Source organism: Stegastes partitus, unplaced genomic scaffold, assembly GCF_000690725.1.
Source record: "Stegastes partitus isolate 25-593 unplaced genomic scaffold, Stegastes_partitus-1.0.2 Scaffold2052, whole genome shotgun sequence".
Taxonomy (NCBI): domain Eukaryota; kingdom Metazoa; phylum Chordata; class Actinopteri; family Pomacentridae; genus Stegastes; species Stegastes partitus.
The window spans coordinates 9864-31385 of record NW_007579783.1 but is presented as its reverse complement, the minus strand read 5'-3'; the positions used below and the strand labels follow the sequence as shown (position 1 = coordinate 31385).

General features: G+C 41.2%; 5 protein-coding genes across 5 annotated transcripts in view; 3 read left to right on the top strand and 2 right to left on the bottom strand.

Moving 5' to 3' along the window:
- Nucleotides 1-185: 185 nt before the first annotated feature.
- Nucleotides 186-2889, top strand: uqcc4 (ubiquinol-cytochrome c reductase complex assembly factor 4). Its single transcript, XM_008303691.1, has 2 exons — nucleotides 186-390; nucleotides 2340-2889. Exons 1-2 carry the CDS (start codon nucleotides 299-301, stop codon nucleotides 2665-2667), a joined length of 420 nt encoding a protein of 139 aa, XP_008301913.1. The 5' UTR covers nucleotides 186-298; the 3' UTR covers nucleotides 2668-2889.
- A 245-nt stretch (nucleotides 2890-3134) lies between these two features.
- On the bottom strand, nucleotides 3135-5047 carry h3f3d (H3 histone, family 3D). The gene is made up of 4 exons (XM_008303689.1): nucleotides 4985-5047; nucleotides 4085-4227; nucleotides 3719-3872; nucleotides 3135-3603 (listed from the first exon to the last, which is right to left on the bottom strand). The coding sequence occupies exons 2-4, from the start codon at nucleotides 4210-4212 to the stop codon at nucleotides 3475-3477; spliced, it is 411 nt and encodes a 136-aa protein (XP_008301911.1). The 5' UTR covers nucleotides 4213-4227; nucleotides 4985-5047; the 3' UTR covers nucleotides 3135-3474.
- A 1488-nt stretch (nucleotides 5048-6535) lies between these two features.
- cunh8orf33 (chromosome unknown C8orf33 homolog) lies at nucleotides 6536-9190 on the top strand. The gene is made up of 5 exons (XM_008303688.1): nucleotides 6536-6751; nucleotides 6996-7444; nucleotides 8154-8244; nucleotides 8503-8649; nucleotides 8768-9190. Exons 1-5 carry the CDS (start codon nucleotides 6724-6726, stop codon nucleotides 8959-8961), a joined length of 909 nt encoding a protein of 302 aa, XP_008301910.1. The 5' UTR covers nucleotides 6536-6723; the 3' UTR covers nucleotides 8962-9190.
- A 1181-nt stretch (nucleotides 9191-10371) lies between these two features.
- anks3 (ankyrin repeat and sterile alpha motif domain containing 3) lies at nucleotides 10372-16452 on the top strand. Its single transcript, XM_008303687.1, has 16 exons — nucleotides 10372-10439; nucleotides 10798-10986; nucleotides 11072-11270; nucleotides 11787-11908; nucleotides 11993-12074; nucleotides 12362-12479; nucleotides 12576-12725; nucleotides 13003-13128; nucleotides 13303-13418; nucleotides 13514-13681; nucleotides 13755-13879; nucleotides 14573-14714; nucleotides 14810-15083; nucleotides 15182-15229; nucleotides 15308-15399; nucleotides 15493-16452. The coding sequence occupies exons 2-15, from the start codon at nucleotides 10820-10822 to the stop codon at nucleotides 15388-15390; spliced, it is 1920 nt and encodes a 639-aa protein (XP_008301909.1). The 5' UTR covers nucleotides 10372-10439; nucleotides 10798-10819; the 3' UTR covers nucleotides 15391-15399; nucleotides 15493-16452.
- A 1897-nt stretch (nucleotides 16453-18349) lies between these two features.
- Nucleotides 18350-21522, bottom strand: part of wdr24 (WD repeat domain 24) — a 7450-nt gene continuing 4277 nt past the window's right edge. Inside the window, exons 6-11 of the mRNA XM_008303686.1 lie at nucleotides 21168-21280; nucleotides 20950-21077; nucleotides 20733-20837; nucleotides 20270-20607; nucleotides 19718-19902; nucleotides 18350-19041 (exon numbers count right to left, since the gene is read on the bottom strand). Of these exons, the coding sequence (XP_008301908.1) occupies nucleotides 18873-19041; nucleotides 19718-19902; nucleotides 20270-20607; nucleotides 20733-20837; nucleotides 20950-21077; nucleotides 21168-21280 (1038 nt within the window). The 3' untranslated portion in view covers nucleotides 18350-18872. The remainder of the gene's footprint in view (nucleotides 19042-19717; nucleotides 19903-20269; nucleotides 20608-20732; nucleotides 20838-20949; nucleotides 21078-21167; nucleotides 21281-21522) is intronic.

Genomic DNA, 21522 nt, shown 5'->3' with positions numbered 1-21522 from the left:
CGCATTAAAAGCGAGTTACATGTTTATGGCTAAATATGGCGTCATATTGAAGTTAGTTTAATATATGTAATAATAATAATAAAAATAATAATAATAATTAAACAAAATCGAGCGACACGTTTTGTAAAGTGACTTCCGTTTTCTCGATATATTACGGAACCATCCAAACTGGCGTCCCACAGTTACCCCGGATGGAATTCGGCGTTGCACAACGGTGTGTTACATGACCGCTTGGTTAGAAAACCTTTTGGTTTCTTTAACCTACCGTCGTGTACAGTAAACTGGCCAGTTGTTCGAGATGTCTACAACAGCAGGACGAGTTTTCAGCGGTGTGACGCGGCTGAGTTTCAGTCGAGGGATGTTTGTCCGGAACGCGACGACCACAGTGAGGTGAGTTTAAATCTGTGGAGTCACACGTTCTGTAAAGGAGGCTCAGGCTCAATGACAGGAGGATGTTAAACAGGAGAGAGCTTATAAACTGATCACAGGGTTGATGGATAAATGTTCCCAGAATACAATGTACAGTTCTAGATAACACCACATTATAGTATTTGCTTATTTTGCTCAGAGGACCCACATTCCTCCACTGACATGAACCCAATGAGCAAGTCTGTGGGATATCATGAGTTTTCATGACATACTGGACTGTAATTTATCACTAATCTAAAGTCAAATAACTGTGTTTCATAAGATCAGCTTTGTAATTTACTGTCAAAGAAGCAGCTTCAGGATTTGTTTTCAGGACTTTTCTAAAGATGACATCATGTCTGTGTCCTTAGTAACCCCTTGTTACTTAAAGGGGACACAGATTTATACAGATGTACAGTTTTTAAAAACTATTAAATCTGGACCGACACTGGACTTTTTGAGCTCATGCCACAATTACATTTTAGAGGTTTTAATAGAATCCAATTTTTCTTGATATTCCAGGTTTTGCTTTGTTTATTATAGTTACGTAAACATGTAACATGACTTTTTAATCCCTTGAATCTTAAAATGTTCTGTGTGCAACATTTTAGATAACCAACCACCACCACCTTCTACTTCTATTTTTTCCCCTTCCTTTTTACTATAGTATCAATTAGTTATTAATTATTTGTATATCTGTATCAATATCTATCTATGAAAAACTTGGATCACAAAATGTTCTGTGTAGGACCTTTTACATAATGAAGACACCTTCTCATTTACATCAAACATATCTTTGCCATTTCTTGCTTTTACTTAAGGGCCAACATGATGTAATCATCTGCATCTAGAAATAACCTATAGTTCAGGGTTGATCCTGTACAATTTCACCCTAAAAGTGCTTGTACACACCAGTCTCTATCATAGGCAGGGCTGAATGATCTTTTAAAAATATGTAAATGTGATTTTTCTGACACATATCGCAATGTGCAATAAAGTTTAATTTTTTTAAACATGATCATTACTACATAAGACGACATCAAAATATCAACTATTCTATATTTTAATACAAGATCGAGAACTTAAAAATATAAACTGCTTCAAACGTGTTTATTTTTTTACTTTTTTCTTTTTTTTTTTACATGGCATAGGACAACTATGGCCAAAGCTGTGGCCGTGTTAAGTTAATAAAAATAAAATAATAAATAAAATAACTCAAACCCTGTAAACAATCCCTGACATTAAAATCGGTAGCTCAGTGATAGCCGGGAAGCAAAATCTAAGTATTGCACGTCCTGAAGTCGAGTTCAATAAAGTAGTAAAAATAAAAAACACTCCCTTGGTCAGAGACGTTGCATAATGCATATCCTAGATTGGATTTCAACACGTGCATTTGCCAGTTCCAATAAACCATAAAAGAAGCAGAGGACTTTTGATGCTTTACTGTAATATATTTCATTCTACTTTGAATTGTCATCTGGTGCTGAAAGTTTGTGTTTTCTGCTGAAAAAGAGCAAACTGGAGCATTATTCACCAGAATGAAGGAAATTAAGGGATTAATGCTCTAAGTTTTTCTAGCAGAGAACCCCCAGAGCAAAAGTTAATGTATCCTCCAGAATAAAACATAAAGCCACAGACTCTGTCATAAATCCACTGAGCACTGCACAACAGCTATAGCATGGCCAGCGGGAGAAGAAGTATCCAGTTCCTTTACTCCAAGTAATGAAGCAATGTAAAGTTAATTACAAGTGTCTTGCATTCTTGATCTTAAGTATTCAAAGTAAACGCTCTCAATATATCCAAAGTATAAGTACCCAAGTGAAGTACAAGTACCCAAAAATAGTTTTTATGTACAGTACACTCTTAAAAAAAAAAAAAGCGCACTTTCCATCACTCAGTCTTAACTGATGCCTTTATTCCTTTTTGCTCAGGAGACTGGACAGTGTGCGGTCCCTAGCTCTAAGCGCTCAGATGTCAGCGAAGTCCAAAAGGCCCACAGATGAGGAAGAGGAGTTGGACGAGCCCTTGAAGTTCACCACCAGTCAGGCCAGTCACAGGACCTGGAAAGTCGATCGCTCCATGGGGAGCCATTATGAGCGGCCCTGGTGGAAAGTCTTCCCCATCAGCGTGGCCGTCTCAGGCTTCCTGTTGTGGTGTGCACTGAGAGACGAGACGGACGTTGATGTACAGCTGGAAAAGCAGCTGTTTGGGAATTTACCTGGTCTGCTTTCAGCTGAAGAGGAGGAGGAGGAGGAGTAGCATCAAGCTCAAAATAAATCAGCTTAACAAATGTGTATATATTTGGAAGTATATATATTTATTATCACTGTATGATTTCTGTGGACCAGGGGAATCAGTGATGCAGCCGTCCACCGCCACAGAATTATTTTTTTTTCAGCTGAAAGGACTTCTGGATTGTGTCAGGCCATGCGCTGCCTTTAACAAGCTTCAACATGTTGAATAAAAATGCCTTGATTAGAGCCACAGAGGTTGTTTTTTTTCCCCACAACTTATGAAACTACTTGACAGATTCTGCATTTGTCAACTGTAGTATTTTTTTGTATCTACATCTACATGCATTTAAGATGAGAAATTGGGGTGATGCAAGATCTTTATGGCCCAGCTACTGTTTAATTCCAACTTTAGAGAAGACCAACTTCATACAGTATTCCCTCGAGCATTTGGGGATTCATTTCCATATAAAAATACAAATACACAAGTCAGGCTGAGGTAGCGGAAAGTTTATTTACAGCACGACAAGAAATCCTATGACATGCACACACAGGATTAAAAAGGTACAGATTCTAAAATATATTTGCAAACCTGAGAAAGAAAGTGGAATATTCTGTTTGAGCATTTACAGATATGAAGCTCTAATCTACAGTGAATAGGACAGTGGAAGAGAAAGTCGAGTGAAATGAGAGATGTAGTACAAAAACATGCCTGAAACTACAAATGACAAAAATCAGGTGGCACACATGCTGGTAATAGTTCAAGATTTACAAAACAAACCCCAGTCAGTCCCACCCACCCCCCCACTAAAAAGATAAAACCCAAGTGAGCATTTTATGCACGTTCTCCTCTAATTCGCCTTGCCAGCTGGATGTCCTTGGGCATGATGGTGACCCTCTTTGCGTGAATGGCGCACAGGTTGGTGTCCTCAAACAGTCCCACCAAGTATGCCTCACTGGCCTCCTAAAATGGGGGAAAAAAAAAACAAAACACAAGTAGTGAGAAAGATGAATCACACCTGTTTTTAAGAAGACTGTATATATCAGTTACAGTTACCAAAAGAAAAATGTAATCTCACCTGAAGGGCGCCAATTGCTGCACTCTGGAAACGCAGATCTGTCTTGAAATCCTGAGCAATTTCCCTGACAAGACGCTGGAAAGGCAGCTTCCTGATGAGCAACTCAGTTGACTTCTGGTACCGACGGATCTCACGCAGAGCAACGGTACCAGGCCTACAAAGACAAAAGATAAGGCATCTTTAACACAGACGGACAGTGTACCTTACACTGGGTTAAAGCTTTCTGAAAATTAAACACAGGAGGAATTGCTAATACTCAATGTGCTGTGACATTGGCACCAATATTCTTAAACACAACATACTACAAAAATACAACAGGAAAACTAATATTTTCCTTTCCACAACCAACTACTGAGCCGGTGTTACCTGTATCTGTGGGGCTTCTTCACTCCACCAGTGGATGGCGCGCTTTTCCTGGCAGCTTTGGTGGCCAGCTGCTTCCTAGGCGCCTTTCCTCCGGTGGATTTACGAGCGGTCTGCTTGGTACGAGCCATTTCTCACCTGCAGGTCTGAAAAAACAAACAAAACGATCAAGTCAACAATAAATACTATACAATATCCGCAACGGTACACATGTGTCTACTTCATCAAACCACCTGATCTAAAGAGCGCTGACGCTCTGCGGTCTCACTAACGACACGGATGAGTCACATCCTCGTTAAAACGACACAATATAGCTGTTGTGCCATTATCGCTGTATGGAAACAGAAACAAAACTGTACCATTAAACGCGGCAACTCACCATAAATGAGCGAGGAGCTTCTTAATAAACAGAAACCACGTCTAAATCAGAAATTGTTTAAGTTCAATATAATCCGTGTTCAGATCTTTCCAAATCCTCGCCACCATTAAGCCACAGAGGACACACACGTTTCTTTGCTCGTCTATCGAGCAAATTTAAAGCTAGCATGGACGGTTGCAAAATGGCGCCAGCTAGCTACCACGGAGGCTTACGCCAATATGAAGACGCCGTTTCCCTAAAAACTAACAAAATACTCAGTCACACAAGTGAAATAAACTCTAAACGTGTGTTTTAAAAAGCATTTATTGCTACGAAAAGTTTGTACACGGTACATTAAATGTAGAAAACAGTTAGCTAGCTGCTATGGCGCGCACCGTTTTGTTGTCAATTGGTTGACGACTAACGCTTGACCGCATTTCAACGGCGGTAAATGTCGTCGAAATTAAATATTAATACACAGTTTATAACGACAAAAAATAAATATATATTAAAACACAAAGCTAACAGTAAACGCGCTGGCTTACCTTTTGTGTTTATTTTTCCGGGAACGTAGTGTCTCCTCCTTGCCTGTCACTTCACTGTGTCCTGCGGGGGGAGCAGGAGGCGGTATTTATAATGTGGGAGGAGGGGCGCTCTAAGTCCCGCCCCCCGGCACACACGATTGCTCCAGACTCAAACCCCTGACGACATGTGATTGGTGGAGGCCAAAGGAGGCTCTTCCTCTGCGTTTGAAGGAGCTCGGATCAAGAAGTACCTTATTTTAAAAATCAAGCATCGACACGATTTCATTCATGCAGCTGAAACTGCCTCCTCTTATCCCACGCAGTTGAGCCCTCAGCTTCTGGTCCTACAGCCTCGGGGGTTTTCAAATGTTTTTTCATAGCATGGTGCTCGCTGATCCTACCCTTTGTGAAGGTGGAGAAAAAAAAGCGGTACAACAGCCTTATAACAGCCTAAACTAAAACAGCAGATAAGTCATACACACAGATGTCAATGAGTTACTGAAATGTAGTTCAACTACCTACACACTTTACACTTATACAGAACACAACCCAGTTTTAACTGAAGAAAGAGAACCAAGCCATGTGCACTGTGCTGCACCAGTCTGAGCTGTAAAAAACAAATCTTTGTACCTTCACACATGGAAAGAGCCACAGGCCATTTGTGCGAACATCTAAGTTTGTACAAAACAAATCCAGCATTTTTGTGCAACTGACAGAACTTGGAGGGATCAACATTTGATCAGGCACAGAGTTGTGGGATCTTGTCAAGCATCACGTCAGGGAGACAAACAGTCTGGTCTTTGTGTCTGTTAAAAAAGGAGGGAAATGGATGCAAAGAGCACCCAGCAGCTTTGAAGACAGCCTGGTGACAAAGTCTTGTCTTTTAAATGACCCTTTGGTGTTGCTCCCCCATCAGTTTTATTAACATGGTGGTATCTTTTTACTTTACTGTTGCAACCGCTTTCTTAAACCTTGTACATTACACTTGCTCAGCTTCATTTGTTGTTATTATTATTATTATTATTATTATTATTATTATTATTATTATTATTATTACATACCATAAAGTGTATTTTTTGGCTGTAATTCTCATTTACTTTTTTTTGGCTTTCATTTACTTTTTTACAAATGAATCCACGGCAATATTTATCCCTGTTTTCTCATTTTTGTATATATATTTTTTCTATTTAGAAATTAAATCTAATTTTTAGATTTAATAACGAATGCACAGCAACATTTTTCCCTGTTTTCTGTTTTTTGTATTTTTTTTGTATTTATTTTGAAATTACATCTAATGTTCAGACCTATTTTCTTATTTCTCTTTTTATTGTCTACTTATTTATTTGTATATATTTTTATATGTGTGTGTGTATAAAAAATAAGATTAAAAAAAAGATAAAAACTTAAAGTCATCCCAGAAACTTTTCGCGTGCTTCATATATTTATTTATTTACGATAAAACACTCTTCTGTAATGAAATACACAATATGTGTGTCAATCCGCTCACTGGGTCACATGAACATCGCTAAGCGGAACTACATGTTGGTGTTGGGGGACACATTACCAGACGGACCTACTCTCGAGTGGTGGTAAGTTTATGGATGCGACATGGCTTGATGCAAAACAGGGAAATAGAAGAATTTAGTGTCAAACTTGTTCCGGTTTCAGTGACCATGTTTAAATCTCAGACGTGTCGAGTTAAATAATTCAGTCGAAGAGACGCGTTTCAGCTGAAAACCTGCAGCTCTGGAAGCATCAGCATGACCGAGCAGAGGCTGCTGTTTCTAGGTACAACACAACCACACTATGTGTTTAATGCCGCATAAACTACACACATTTCCTTCTAGCCGTTCTGCATGCATGTGTTTGGCCTGCTATCGTAAGAATTTGTTGTGGGTGTGGGTTTAAATTCATCTAGTGGAGTCTCTTTACTGATTTTATTCTATACAATATGTCAGTACTTGTTCAGGTTATAGTCAGTTACTTAAATGTCTGTTCACCTCATGTCTGTGTGTCTATGCTCACTCACCAGATATAGATACTGAAGCAATCAGCTCGACCCCTCCTGAAGGCCGAACTGAAAAGCCCCTCTGGACTCGCAGTGACAACACCTTCAGATTTAACTTCCTCGCCGACAACGTTCAGGAGAAAACATCTCCGTCAGACAGCGCTGAGCCAGCGGCAAGCCAGATATCCTTCACAGGACAGGGCTCTGATTTTACCTTCAACTTTCAAATCCCTGTTGCAGCGCCAGTGGAAGACATGGACACGACAGAGACGGCCGCTGACGCCTCTTCTTCAGGCAGCCAACGGGGTGTCCAAGAGGAAAAGCCTTCCCCTTTGCAGGAAAGTAACGCTGCATCTGTGCAATCAAAGTCAAAGAAGAAGAAGAAGAAATCTGGAAAGAAAAATCCATCTGGCACGGAGTCAACGCAGAAGCCAGACGAGGGGAGTCAAGGAGGTGGAGACGATGTAGAGCTGGTCAGTGTGAAGTGTTTTCTTTAATCCTTCTGAATCCTGTCTGCTGTAGGCTCATTTTTCACTGCTCTATGAAGTCCTGCAGCTCTTTGGAAGCAGCACAGCCATGAATAGAAGGTGGAGGAATCAGGTGGAAACTTGTAGTTTGTAGTTTGGGTTTGAAATCTATCTTTTGTGACACCAGTCCTGGAATTTTTCTGACACACCTCGTACTATTTTTGAGCCATGTTACACTTATATTAATAATCAAATCTGTAATATTGTTCTTCTGATCTTGCCCATCATCTCCTCCTTTCTCTTTTTAAACACAGCCCACAGTTAATATAAAATTCCTTGGAATTTTTGTCACATGACCGTTCACAGTTGAGTCACTGATGACTTCTTAGTTGCACTGAGTAGCCCAGAATTTTCTGGTTTTTTGTTTTGTTTTTTTTTTTTTCTCAGGATCTTGTACAAAAGGTTTATTTTTCCAAATGAGATATGTAAGGTACAGTGATTTTAATGAGTTATCTCAGTTTTAAATCTGTCTGAAAGTTGAAAATCCAAATATTCTTTGTTTTCTGTCTCTGATAATTGATGTAATTATGGTGATCAAAAAAACATAACATACCTTTCAAACCTGATGGTTTGTTTTGACGTTCAGAAGGGTAATTATGATGACCTCCCGCTAATTATTTCAATGAACGGATTTCATGTCTGACATGTGTTTCAGAGTGCAGAGGAGCAGCTGAACAGGCAGCTGGACTGGTGCATCGAGCAGCTGGAACTGGGATTGAAGTGCCAGAAGGGGACACCAAAACAGAGTCAGTGTGCTTTTTACCTCATACACCCAAAATGATTCTTGGCTGATCTGATCAGAAGTGAAAGCCTCTAAATACAAGCGTGAATGTAAAACATGAATCTGACGTGTTGCCGAGTTTGCCAAGAATTAGAACCACAGATGTTCCGTTAATGCTAAGTTATAAGCGGGGCCTCAACCTAAACGGGGCCACGTAGGCAGTTAAATGTGACAATGTTGATTTGCTTTTAGGTTTGACACCTTGAATATTTTCTCCCTGCAGAAGAAGAGGCTTCTCGTGCCCTGAAAACTCTGCGTAGCTCCAAAGCTCCTCTGGCCAAGAAGAGGCAGCTGATGAGAGCCATGACTGGAGACTACAGGAAGAAAATGGAAGAGGAGAAGAGCAAGCAGTTCAAACTCATTCAGAGCGGTGAGCGGATTGTAGCCGCGGGGCGATTTGATCAGTAAAAAATTGCGTATGTGGAAAAAAGTTTTATCTTTTAACTGTGAACGTGTCATAAATCGACAGATTTCTCTGTTCCCCACAGAAATTGCATCAGCTCAGGTCAAAGTTGTGTCAGATTCCCCAAAGAAGTCTGTCTTCCACCGGAGAGCTGAAGTGAAAAGCCAGACAGCAGCCGCAGAAGAGAACCTGCAGCAAACTTCGGTCCAGACTCAGGAGGAGACGACCGCTTTTGTCTTTACTCCATCAAAGGAGGAATTTTGCTTCAATTTTCTTTGATTTTTTTTTTCCAATTCTGAAGACAAATCTTTTACCATCAGCAGTATATTGGAAATAAGTGACACTTACCTGAACAGTGTGAACTGTGTGAGGGACGCTCTGGTGATGGAAATAATAAATTGCGTTTGAAGACATGGAGAAAATATATTGAATTCACAAGATTAATATTCAAAACCTTCCATTCTGTCTGTTCATAAAACATTTCTGAATAAAAATATGTATTTTAGTTTGATGTGTCTTTATTCTTTACCTGTAATAAAGTAGTTTTTACAAAAACATGATTTAAAACAGTTACACCAGATGATGAACTAAACTTTCATAATCTGAGTTTAAAGCAATTTCTGATTTTTGTAGTTTTCTTTATTGACACAATTGTCCACTATGAACTATATCCTGTGTGCCATCAGAAGCCTCTGAGGAAGAATAAAGTTCTTATTATCATATTGGAAATATCCAAACCCACCTTCCTTTTAAAGTGTTTGAATGATGTGAAGCTGTTTCTAAGCTTTAAAAAAACAACTTCTTAGGTAAATTTGTAAAATGAATCACATTACTTTACTAAGAAGCACATTTGCTCAATGTCTGTTTCTTTTAATGGTTTCTATACATATCAGTGGCTGAACTCTACTTTAAAAGCCTATCAGCTATTCCTCTCATGTTTGCATTCACACCCTGCAACACTGAACAAGCATTGCACATCCAAATACTGAATCCTTAAGCTTAAACGTCTATCTTGACTGTATATTACATAATTCTTAATATTTTCAGACTTATTCCATCACGTTGTATTCTACTTTACTAAACTAGTGTCTACCTGCCACGTTCATCTAAAGTGGCAATAACTCTCTATTAATTGTTAGTAAAATAGTGTTTATTCCTATATCATTTAACCATGCTTTTTCACACATATCTATAGATGTACATAGTACGTAAACCCTTTTTCCCCTTATTTAAACTGTTGCTCTTACTTAAATTTATGTGTTTTTGTTTAAGTATCTGAGAGCAAACAAGGAAACAGTCACATTCCTTGTTGTGTTTTTTAACATACTTGGCCAATAAAGCCGTTTCTGATCACAAAGTCTCTCCATACTTCAAACACTTAGATGTTTGAAGCAGCAAACCCAACAAAAAGTGAAGATTTAAAAATGATTTAGTAATGTTAACCCCTTAATAAAGCACAGGAACACAGAATAAGCTGTAAATGGTTCCTAACTCAACTTTTACTGCTTGTCACCTCTCAAAATGTTCTGTGTGAACAGTTCAATAACAGTAAATAGACATGAAAAAAAGAAAAACGTTAGATAACATTCAGTAGCACAAACTGTGTCTTCTTCAACCCTCTGATTTTTTTTTCTCAAGCGTCTCAGTCACTTTTGAACAGGAAAGGGCGGGGGGTGTTTCAACACGAGCCCAATTGAGTGTGACACTCAAAACACGAAAAGTTTCTGCTGCTGAAAAAAACGAACTACCTGCTGACTGTAAGTTTTTAACTCATTAATTTTATATACAGTGTTAACTATTAGTTTATTTGTGTTGTCGTTTGGCGAGTTTACTCATTTATTTATCGTTGTAGCTGACTGTGTGGTTGTCTAGAGGAGGAAAGTTGAAACCGTTATGTGGCTAAGCTAAACTAGCCTAAACAGCAAAGTTTAAAGTCAGCTGGAGCATTTAAGGTAATTAAATCAATCCTAGCTGACAAGTAAGAGTAGTTAAGAAGTATGTATTATATAGAAGCATTTATATGTTTGTTACGATTAAAATTGTTCCTTATAAAGTGTCTGTTGCTGCTTAGTAATGAGGTGACAGACATTAAGGTCGGTGCTTGTCGGGTTCCAGGTGTGTGGAGTCACCTGCGAACATGTCCGAGTTGAGCGATGAGGCCAGTGAGTCGGAGCAGCTGGGTGCCAGCCTCTCCGTGTGGCTGGGTGACTCCCTGGTGAGACCCGAGGAGCTGGATGTCCCTCTGGACCTGCACACCGCCTGCTCCATCGGCCAGTACGACGTGGTGGCTGAGTGCATTAAAAAGTGTGCACCTCTTATAGATCAACATGAGCAGGTGTTCTTGTTTCCTCCACAGCCCACATATATGGTTGTGTTTGTTTTTTTTTAGGCGTGAGGTGGATCTGAATGGTAAGAACATTGGAGGATGGACCCCGCTGATGTATGCAGCCTACATTGGCCATGACAACATTGCAAATCTGCTTCTTGAGGCTCGCGTGGATGTGAATGCCACCACGGCCAAAGGACTGACGCCCCTGATGCTGGCAGCGAGCTGCGGGAATGAAAGCATTGCATATTTTCTGCTGCTGGTACGAAACAAACCTGTTAATAATTTATAGAATATTTTGTAGCTGGACATGTGTGACAGTCTGTTTTATTTGTGAATGCAAGCTCACGTGTTATTTAAAAACCAAACCAAGCCAAAAACTCTACACAAACACTGTTCTTTCTATTCGTCTCCTATCTGCTCTGTGTAAACACAGCCTGCAGGTCAGACTTTTTGTTGGTCACAGTTGAATCAAACTTGGCTTTTCAGCTGTGTTGAGTAGTGCAGAAATTTACAGAATGTGGTTCAAGCTAACAGTTTACTTTTGGTGAAGTAAGATGTAGAATAACAGGATTTTTGATGAAGGACTAGAATTTTAACCTTACAGATAAATGGTGTAATTTTGATGATTAAAAAGAAAAAAACAAAAGGAAAACTTGCCTTTCAAAGTTGGAATTTCAGTCCTAAACAAGTATGCTGTATTGTTTAGATTTAGCTGAAATTTCAGTACGAACACTCTTCAGTGGTTTTTGATTGTTCTTTGTTGTTAACCGTAAAGCAAGGGGCCGAGTTGGAGCTGAAGGACTCTCGAGGCTGGACGGCTTTGTTCCACTGTACGAGCACAGGCCACCAACAGATGGTCAAGTTCCTGCTGGATAACAATGCTGACACCAATGTCAAGTGAGTGTCTGTATTCGAGGTAAAACCACAACACTAAGAATGGGTAAAGATTTGATTTTTTTCATGTTTTTTTGTCATCTACAGGGAGCCAGGGTCTGGATTCACTCCTCTGATGGAAGCTGCTGCGTCTGGACATGAAATTATTGTGCAGTACCTGCTTGATCATGTGAGTTGTTAACTGCTTAAAAACATTTTGCCGATAGGGAACATACCACATGGGGCTGAAATGCTCTTGACAGCTGATTCCTAAGTTGGACTCCTGGCTGGCTGGCCCTGCCCTACATTTTCTGTCCATCACCACTGAGCTATCTAAGATGGAGAGTCCCACAATTTACCCAAATTAATGCACATGCCCCTGAGGATGGCATTACAAAAGGAAAGAGCTCATTCTCCTGCTTACACACAGCTCATATCTTATGATAATAACAGCTGTTTTCTGCTAATATTATACAGAAAGTTAAAGTAGATGAACGCAACACTAAAGGAGAGAGTGCCCGTGCCCTGGCCATGATGTACGGCTATACCAAGATCGTCAGCCTCATTGACTCACGTTCTCCAAGACTAAAGCCAGGTTCTTATCTAATCATGTCATTTTTTCATTTTAACAAAATAAGCTATAGTTCTTTTTTGCCTTTTATTTTTTGATGGATGTTTCCAAACTTGTCAGGACACTTTGAAGACCTGAGCTCCTCTGAGGACTCGGACAGCGCACCCCCGAGGATAAGGCCGAGTCGAAACCGAGCCAAAGGAGTTAGCATCCATGATGGACCTCAGGCCATCGCCAAGTTCCGAGTAGGAGGCACCAGCAAACAGTGTGGTAGTGTCACATCAAATATCTAACCTGCATCTGTGCTGAGCCACGCTTTGTACATTGAGGTGGATCTAATTATGAAGTGAAATTATACAAAAGATTTAGATTCAATCAGACTGTGCATGAAGCAGGCTGATTGATGACAGTCCTCCTTGAATGCTGAAACATTTCATGACAGAAATGATGTCAAACGATTGCATTATTCTGTACAGTGGAATGCTTCCGTCTGTGACTAAAGTTGTCGGTTGGACAGAGGTTGTTAACGCTACTTTTGTCCTCTCAGAGCCTCCTGCTGCGCTGCCAGGCTTCATGACGTTTCGTGATATTGGTGAACAGAATGACGGCATCTGCTACCGCGACGTGACGTCACCTATTAACGAGCTGGACGGCCAAAGCAACAGCAGCAGAGGTGAGGGTTGTGTGACATCTGAAATACAGAACCAAAATAAGTCTTTGGGAAAAAGTCACCACAAGAAATACTACATATGGTGTGATCAGTGATTAAAGTAACGCCCTCTGGTATGCTGATGAGTTGCGCTGAAAGTCAGCCAAAGAAATCAATAATTTTTTTATATTGCCACAGATGACAGTCCGTTCTTTGACAACGACATGCCCACCATGAGAAGCAGCAGTAGCAGCAGCGAAGGCTTGTCTCATGTGATCGGCCTCAACTGGGAAGGCTCTGTGGAGAGTAATGAGGTGAACACAAGAGCCTGCAGTTTCAGACAATCAGCAGATTTTTAAATTTTTTTTTTTTAAATGTTGTGATCTACAATAGCACCTTTCTCCAGCAGGACTCTGACCAGTGCAAAAAGAGCAGCAGCTCCCGCAGATCAAATAAAGGTTATCACTCAAAAGGCAAGACTCGCCACGGAAGCAACGACGCAGCTCATTCCAGTGGGACAGGAAACTGTGGCTTATCCACACATGTCGGCTTCCCACCTTCCTACACTGGTCCAAAGGTATGCTCACTTTCTGATGTCAATTTGTGCAGATTTTATTGGTTTCTTGGCCTAAAGCCTCAAATTCTTGTAGGATTTGGCAGAGTTCTTGGAGCAAATTGGCTTCTCTAAGTATCTCCCGTTACTTGAAGAGCAAGACATCGACCTGCGGATATTTCTCACCCTGACAGAGAACGACCTCAAAGAAATAGGAATCACGTAAGAAACTTAAGACCATTCTTTCATATTTACTCAAGTACATGCAGTGTTTCTTTTTCTTTTAGAGAGGTGAAGCCCCAACCTATGTGTTCACAGTGACAGACAAGTCATTGTGTGATGAATTATAAATATATTATAAATATGTCCAATTAAAAGATAGTTTTGCAAGGCAATAAAGAAGCAGCTTATCGTGAAGATGTAGTTAAGCCCGATTTATTTTAATGTGAGACTGCTCAGTGTGCTACTTCTTGTCTCACACAATATAAGCCAACATCAATATGGGCAGTAACTTTCACCTTATTCTTCCAGAACAAAAATGATTTAGAGAGGTGAAAATCACAACAGGTCTGGCCATGTTGAGAGCGACACTCATGTGAATGCAGCAAATCTATCATCACAATTTTCAGTGGCTCTGAGTAGATTATAGAGACAAAAGGTTACACTGACATCTACTTGCAATATTGGAGTGTGTAGTCTAATCACAGTTTTACAGTTTCAACAGTTGTAAACAAAAAACTGTGACTGAGTTGCAAAAAATATTTCAAATGTGTAATTTACAGCACGATTCAAAAACGACCTTTCTCTCACTTTTGATTACCGTGCATTTCTTTTCTGGGAAAAGTGGGTTGAACCTGAGTAGTAAGTAGGACTTTGCCATTGGTACAAAGTGTTGAATCCATTCTTGCTTTCCAGCTTGTTTGGACCAAAGCGCAAGATGACCTCGGCCATTGCGAGGTGGCACAGCAGTGCTAGACCGCCCAGCGACGCTCTGGAACAGTCCTATGCTGACCAGCTTGAGGCCGAGATGCAAGAGATGGCCATTCAGCTACACAAGGTAACTGTGAAGAGAATTCTCACCGTAGCTTTGCCTCTGGGCCTTTTCTCAGCTGAAAACCTTTCATCTATGTTTATACAACTCTCTCTGTGTAGCGCTGTGAGGATGTAGAGAGCCTGCAGAGTCAGGTGTCTCAGGAGAAGGAGCTCCGTACAGTGATGGAGGGATGTCTGATGGAGGACAAAATGGCTTGGAAGAGGGTCCACGCTGAGCTGGTGGAAAACCACCGGCTGGCTCAGGACATGAGCAGCACACTGGCGAAGGCAAGAAGCTGCCGCACTGAACTGCTCTCCTGTTTGACTACAGACAGGAACAGCAGCTCTTACACTGGCGTGGAAGATAAAACCAAAAGTGACACTGGTGTTAAAGGTGAGTTGAGGTGGGCTGTGTTGGTTAACATCTTAACCTTTAAACTGAAATTAAGAAAAAAAGAAAAAAAAAGGTAGTGATTTGACATCTTGTTACAGCTGAGGAGGAGCTGATGAAGAAGCTGGACTCCTATGAAGAAGAACTGGGTAAGAAGGGGTAATGCTCACTGGTTTTATGTGGTCACTGGAGTCTAACACTAATGTCTGGTTGTTTCATCATTGCAGCAGGAATTCTGCAAACCATGCTTCAAAATCTGAGGCGATTAAGTGCTCCCGAAAAAGTCTCCGATAGCTGGGAACGGCCTTAAGCTACTCAGGTGACTACAGACTCTCACTGGATTGACACAGCTGATGTTAGAGGAGCTCTGCAGCTACTGTGAACGTAACATGCTTGTTCTTATACTTTAAAGGGGCTTTTGCCAACATTTGACGGAGGGTGATCTAACCACCCTGAACAATCTCAGTGAAATGGGAGAAGGCCGAAGACAAGGCCGGCCCTGCCAGACCAGAGCAGCTCGAGGGGCGAAGCAGAGCCGCTGCTCGTCTGATGAACGAAGGCTGAGGGCAACGCAGCTGCTGCAGGAAAACGACAAGCAGGCAGAAAGGGTACCTGACCCTCAAACGCTTGTGCTGGTGTTTACTGGACTCCTGTAGTTGGGCTGTGCAGATGCACAAGGGGGAGGAGGAGGAGGAGGAAGGACTGATTGCAGATCAGTAATACTGTGATTTTATAAGTGTATTCTCTTCCTATATGAAATGTGGGTTAAATTATGTTAATGCCACCAGATGGAGAGATACATCTTTAAAAAGTAGTCAAACTTAAAATAAGTTCCGCAGAGCTACACTTTATTTGAATGAAATCTATTCATATGTATACTGTTGTTAGAGGTTGGAAAATAATGTCCTGCTGAACGCATGTTTAAGAACCCACACGAGAGAAATGGATAAAATCTGCAACACATTCTGTTTCACCTGCAGCGGCCATTTGAGCCCAATATACTGGACTCAATATCTGGTGACGCAGCGTTAAGAAGACAGTAAGATTTCAAAATTACCACATTTATAGAGCAAAATAAGTTCAGTATTTGTTTAGACAACAAATACATGACAGACCGGTTTCTGATTTCTGTGTTGCAATCAAGTGGTTAGTAATCACCATGTAGTCCATGAAATCATCTGAAATCTTTAAAATGCCACTGTGGTCCAGTTATAGTAAATTAAATTAAAACCTGCCTGGAAATTAATAGTGTATATTTCAATGCTGTGTTATTCTTTTTTTATATTTTAAATTGACAGATGCATAAAATATGCAACAGATGAGCCTTTTTCGTTATGTAAATGTATTTTAGCGATAATCACATTTCAAACATCTTCTAAAGACGACTTTTTGCTTTATCTAAAAACTGACAAAAACTGAATATCATACCCCCCGCAGCTTAAAAGTACTTGACTTTGTCTGTGTTGCTAATATTTAAAATGTGCCAGTCCTCTATTCCTCCTTTACTGAGATTTGTGGTGCTCATTAGGCTCTGTATTCCACTTCTTTTTTTGCCTCTTCACCCAACATTGACTCTCATGTGACGTGATGTGTGATTCTGACACTCCAGGGCCAGTTGTTCGATCTAATCCGATGGTTCGGATTAGTCTGACTATTAATGTGGTCAATATTTAAACTGTTGTCACTACAGTGTAAAGTAGTTCAGTGCAGACTGAGCCTCGGGGTCAGGGAATCCCCTCTTGATTTTCAGGATGTCCTCATATGGAGCACATCTGAAAACTCTCGATTGTGCTCGGGGCCTTGGCGGTAAATCAATGTAGTGACACTTACTGCGCAGTAACAACCTTGGCACAATGTGGATGTTGGCTGAATTTAGCTTTAACAGCTGATCCAGATACACCAGCCTCGGGCCTGCAGGTTTTTCAGTGAGCGCTGACTCCGCCCAGCTCGTACAACTCTGCCGTGTGCGTGTAACAGAAAAACACATTTATTGCTGAGGCTAAAAATGAAAAGACGAGCAGATGATCGCTATTGTTACAGTGTCATGAGTAGTTGGCTGAAGGAACTCATTTGGCTGGTCGCCTCCTGATATGTGCTACTTTAAAACTCAGCATTTTAGTTTGTAACCTGAATGTTATGCTTTAAAATACTCAAAGTACAAATAACACCATATGGTATTTAACTTTATTGCTGTGACGGGTTAGGAGTTACTTAGTGTTTTTAAGTGTATTAAAGCGTTCTTGTTTTGGACACAGTACAGAATGCTTCTAACACCAAGCTGAGCCTTCAGTAAATAAGGTCACTGGGCAGAGGACTATCATCTGTAGTGATGCTCTGTTGCTGATTTACACTCTAACTGGCAGAAGAAAACACTTGTGATGCTGGGTGACATCCAAAACGTAAACATGTCAAAATAAACACAATCAAACTGAGGGTTGGACTGATAAAATATTCTGCGCCTCCCTGACATGATTTCTATGTAAAGATCTCTGACTCCAAGTAAGAAGGTTGCTGGTTTGCGTCCCGGTGAGGACATTCAGGATGTTTCTGTGTGGAGTTTGCATGTTCTCCCCGTGCAGCGTGGGTTCTCTCCAGGTTCTCCGGCTTCCTCCCACACAGTCCAAAAACATGTTGAGGTTAATTGGTGATTCTAAATTGTCCGTAGGTGTGAATGTGAGTGTCCTTGGTTGTCTGTCTCTAAGTGTAGCCCTGTGATAGACTGGTGACCTGTCCAGGGTGTCCCCTGCCTTCACCCTGAGTCAGCTGGGATAGACTCCAGCCCCCCATGACCCCAGTGAGGATTATGGGTGTATAGATAATGAATGGATGGATCTCTAACTAGTTGCAATCAGGCTACACAGCAGCACATGGATCGACATTTAAATATTAAAATTTACCCAAAATAGAGCAGTTCTGTTGAGGTTTATCTGGACAGAAGACGTCTCTGTTGGCTCCTACACTTATCTGTTTGTGTATCACACCAGCAGTGAGATATGCAAACTATGACAAGCGACTGTTACTCTGAGCAGCACACATTGTGTGTAGCTGCTGGACTGGAGGCTAGAGACGTTGGCAGGTTGCCAGTTGGGATTTCTGGGCCCGTGAGAGTGAAGTGTGGTTGAGGAAAATGAATAAGTAGTGTTCTTTCTGTTAGGTGCCCTCGAGCGTGACGTTTTACTCACACGGCTCGACGGAGATTAGATGTACTGCAAGGAAGTGAAGCTTTATCTTGTGAATGTCAGACTACGCTGGACCAGGACAACTCAGAGTGTCAATTCAAAATGTATTGCTTTAATGTATTGCTTGAATATAGAGCCATATCTCTTTCTAATATAAATTAATGCAACATTATCTACATTACTTCAAAATAAACCTTATGTACAAACATTAACAATCCACTTAAGATGAGCTCCTGTACAGCCTTCAGGGTTTTTACCAAGGGTTTAAAAACAATGTAAAAAGCAGCAAATGTGAATTCTGAATATCTTTTGTAACTTCTGTTTATACAAATCCACCAGCGGTTCAAAAACCCATTCAAATGCAAATATGAATTCACATGTGATTGTGTTTGCTCTTGAATGGCTGTCCAGGAGAGCACACATAAACCTCCTCCTACAGACCGCTGGTCTAATCTCACTTCAAAGCCGTCCTTCTTTCCACAGTGACAAAACGCTCCAGGCTCCAGGGATGCAGACATCTCGTCTGTCTGTGGTGTGTGTCTGTGTGTGATTCGGGCTGGTGTGGCCCCCCTCCCACAGAGGAGCAGCTGTGTGAACAGCGGCTGCGACTGGCTCAGGTGTACTCACACAGGTGACCGCAGCCGGCAGGGCAGTGAGCACTGCTCTTGAGCCAGTTCATCATGTGCTCCAGATGTCCGCCGTGGCTGCAGCCCTGACACCACACAAACAGTCCCTTCACCACATGGTGACACACTGCACACACACTGGCACACTGGTGGCACCTGAAGGAAAGACACATGGTGCTCGTCAGCTCGTTCCACTTCAGGATTTCCATAAAATTACATTCATTCTTAGACCAGTGTCCAGCATACAAGTTGCATTTAAGGCCAAATAATAATAAATAAATAAACGTAAAATTTAAAAATTAGCAAAACATCAAGACTAGGGAAACATTGCTAGGCAACCAGTGGAGACTCCTGACCAAGTGTACCTCCAGCGTTTTGTCAGTTTTGCACTTGTTTTTGTACAGAAGAAATGAAGAAGATGCAACATGTTATTCAGGGTGCTTTAGAGGTGCTTAAAGCTGTTTTTTTGTTACATTTAGAGAGCCAAGCTAGCTATTTATCCCAGCAGACAATAGGTTTGTTGTAACTATTTTATAATTGCCTATTTACAATTATTTGAGTTGACTGCAATCATTTTCCATTCACCAGTACAAGAACAGCTGGATGAAAGCAACAAAACTCAAATTTATAATGTTGTTTTCCATCGTTCGCGCGTCTTACTTCTGCTGTGGTTTAATGGCAGAAATGGTTTGTCTTGCAGAACTTAGTTTCTTGATATTAACACCATGGATTTAGTTGCAAAGCCAAACAACACAGCACTGCTGTTGGCACACTAATGAGACTGATTGAGCAATGTTGTGTTGGTAGAAAAATAGCGACACAGTGCTCATACCTGTCACATATCCAGCCCTTATTGCTCATTGGTCGCTTGCAGTTGCTGCAGTTGATGTGCAACGTTGTAGACGTCTGGTTGAGGCAGGTGATGGCACTGCACGTACTCAGCTTGATGACCTCATTAGAAACGTTCCACAGCTCGAATCGCTGCAGCAGGTCTATGTAGGACATGTACCAGTGCTCCTGAAATGGAAAACACAGTTGGCTCAGGGTTTCCTCTGCTACAACTGAGTCGTGTTTTCGTAGTAAATGAGTATTTATAGTCACACGAAAGGCCTAAAAACTCTCTAATTTATTTTTTTTTATCCAAATGAATACGATCCAATGAATTTGTCTGGGCGAATACATAAATCAAAAATGTTGAAATTATATTTGTACACACAATGTATTTCTATGTAAAGGACCGAGATCTTTTGATTAATACCTCTGCCAACAACAAGCTCTTATAGTCAGTCCATGAAATAGTTGAAATGCAAATGCTACTATATTTCAGAGAAGTTTTTACAACATTAAGACAAACACAATAGGTTTTTTTTGGTTTGTTTCTGACCTGTGTGAGGTCATCAATCTCTTTCCGGATTCGGTCTCCCAAGACGATGAGCACAGACACGGCCATCTGCACGTCGCCCTGCTCGGCGTAGTAGCTCAGCATCTCGCGCACAATGGGGCAAAAGAAGCTGGCGGGCAGATGTGGGCTGTACAGCGGCTGGGAGATGGAGATGAGAGAGAAAGACTCGATGGGTGTCAGACAGGTGACTTCGGCCTCGTTGCCGCTGACGTGCGGCGAGTCGGCCTTGTCCTGCTGAAGGTGCTCCGGAGCAGATGGGTTGTCCATGATCTCGTGGCGCAGCTGGAAGGCCTCCTGGGGCAGCGTGTACTCCTGCTCCTCTGTTACAACAAAAGAAGAAGAGATAATATTAGACAAAAGACCGCTGAGCACAGAGGCAGGTATAAATAGCAGGCACTGACGTAGGCAACTCTTCAGCTTCCTCGGTGATGAGCCTGTGACTGACCCGCTTGGTTGTCATGCTCCACAGAATAGAGGTCGTCGTCGTCTAACTCAGCATCACCAAACATGTACTCAGCCTGGCCGTCGCTGCCTTCTGTCTCCTCATTTTCTGGAATAAAATTGGAGAAATGTTGATTATATAATTCATAAAAACAACATAAGGACATTAAAGTCCTCTGAGTGTCCAGATTGGCCTCTAAGAGTTTAATGACCACCCTCACCTTCATTATTATTGCTGATGTGCGAGTTCCCAGGCTCCAGGTGGATGTTGTCCTGCCGGCTGTCACCTTTACTGCGCTCCAGCCTGCTCTCCGTGCCCATCCCTGAACCCATTTCCTTCATGCTGAAACTAAAAGCATCACAGGCACAGACGTTCAATTTCAGCGTGTAAATGCCAGGAGTTATTGTTTTGCAGCGGCGCGCTAAAAAGCTTGTTTACCTGTTCATTAAAGGCAACGTGCCGAGTTTACTGAGGTTGTGGTTTGGACCTTGTGCAGTGAGGTTCGCTGGGTCAGAGAACATAATTCTCAGCATGGTCCATGTAGTGGAAACCTTTGTGTTAAATTGAAAAGTCAGATTATTCACAGCACAAAATGCTCTACATAGGATTATGTTACTGTGATTGTATTACTTTTTCCTAAACTGGAACCCAGCTACTGTATATTATCGGCTCAGTGTTATAAGTCTTTGATTACCTTCAGTTGTTAACCTAATAATGTTGGCTCACGTCTTCAGTATTTATTGATTCATTAATGATAGTTACGGGAGCACAGTCGCTCTAAAGTTTAAAGCAA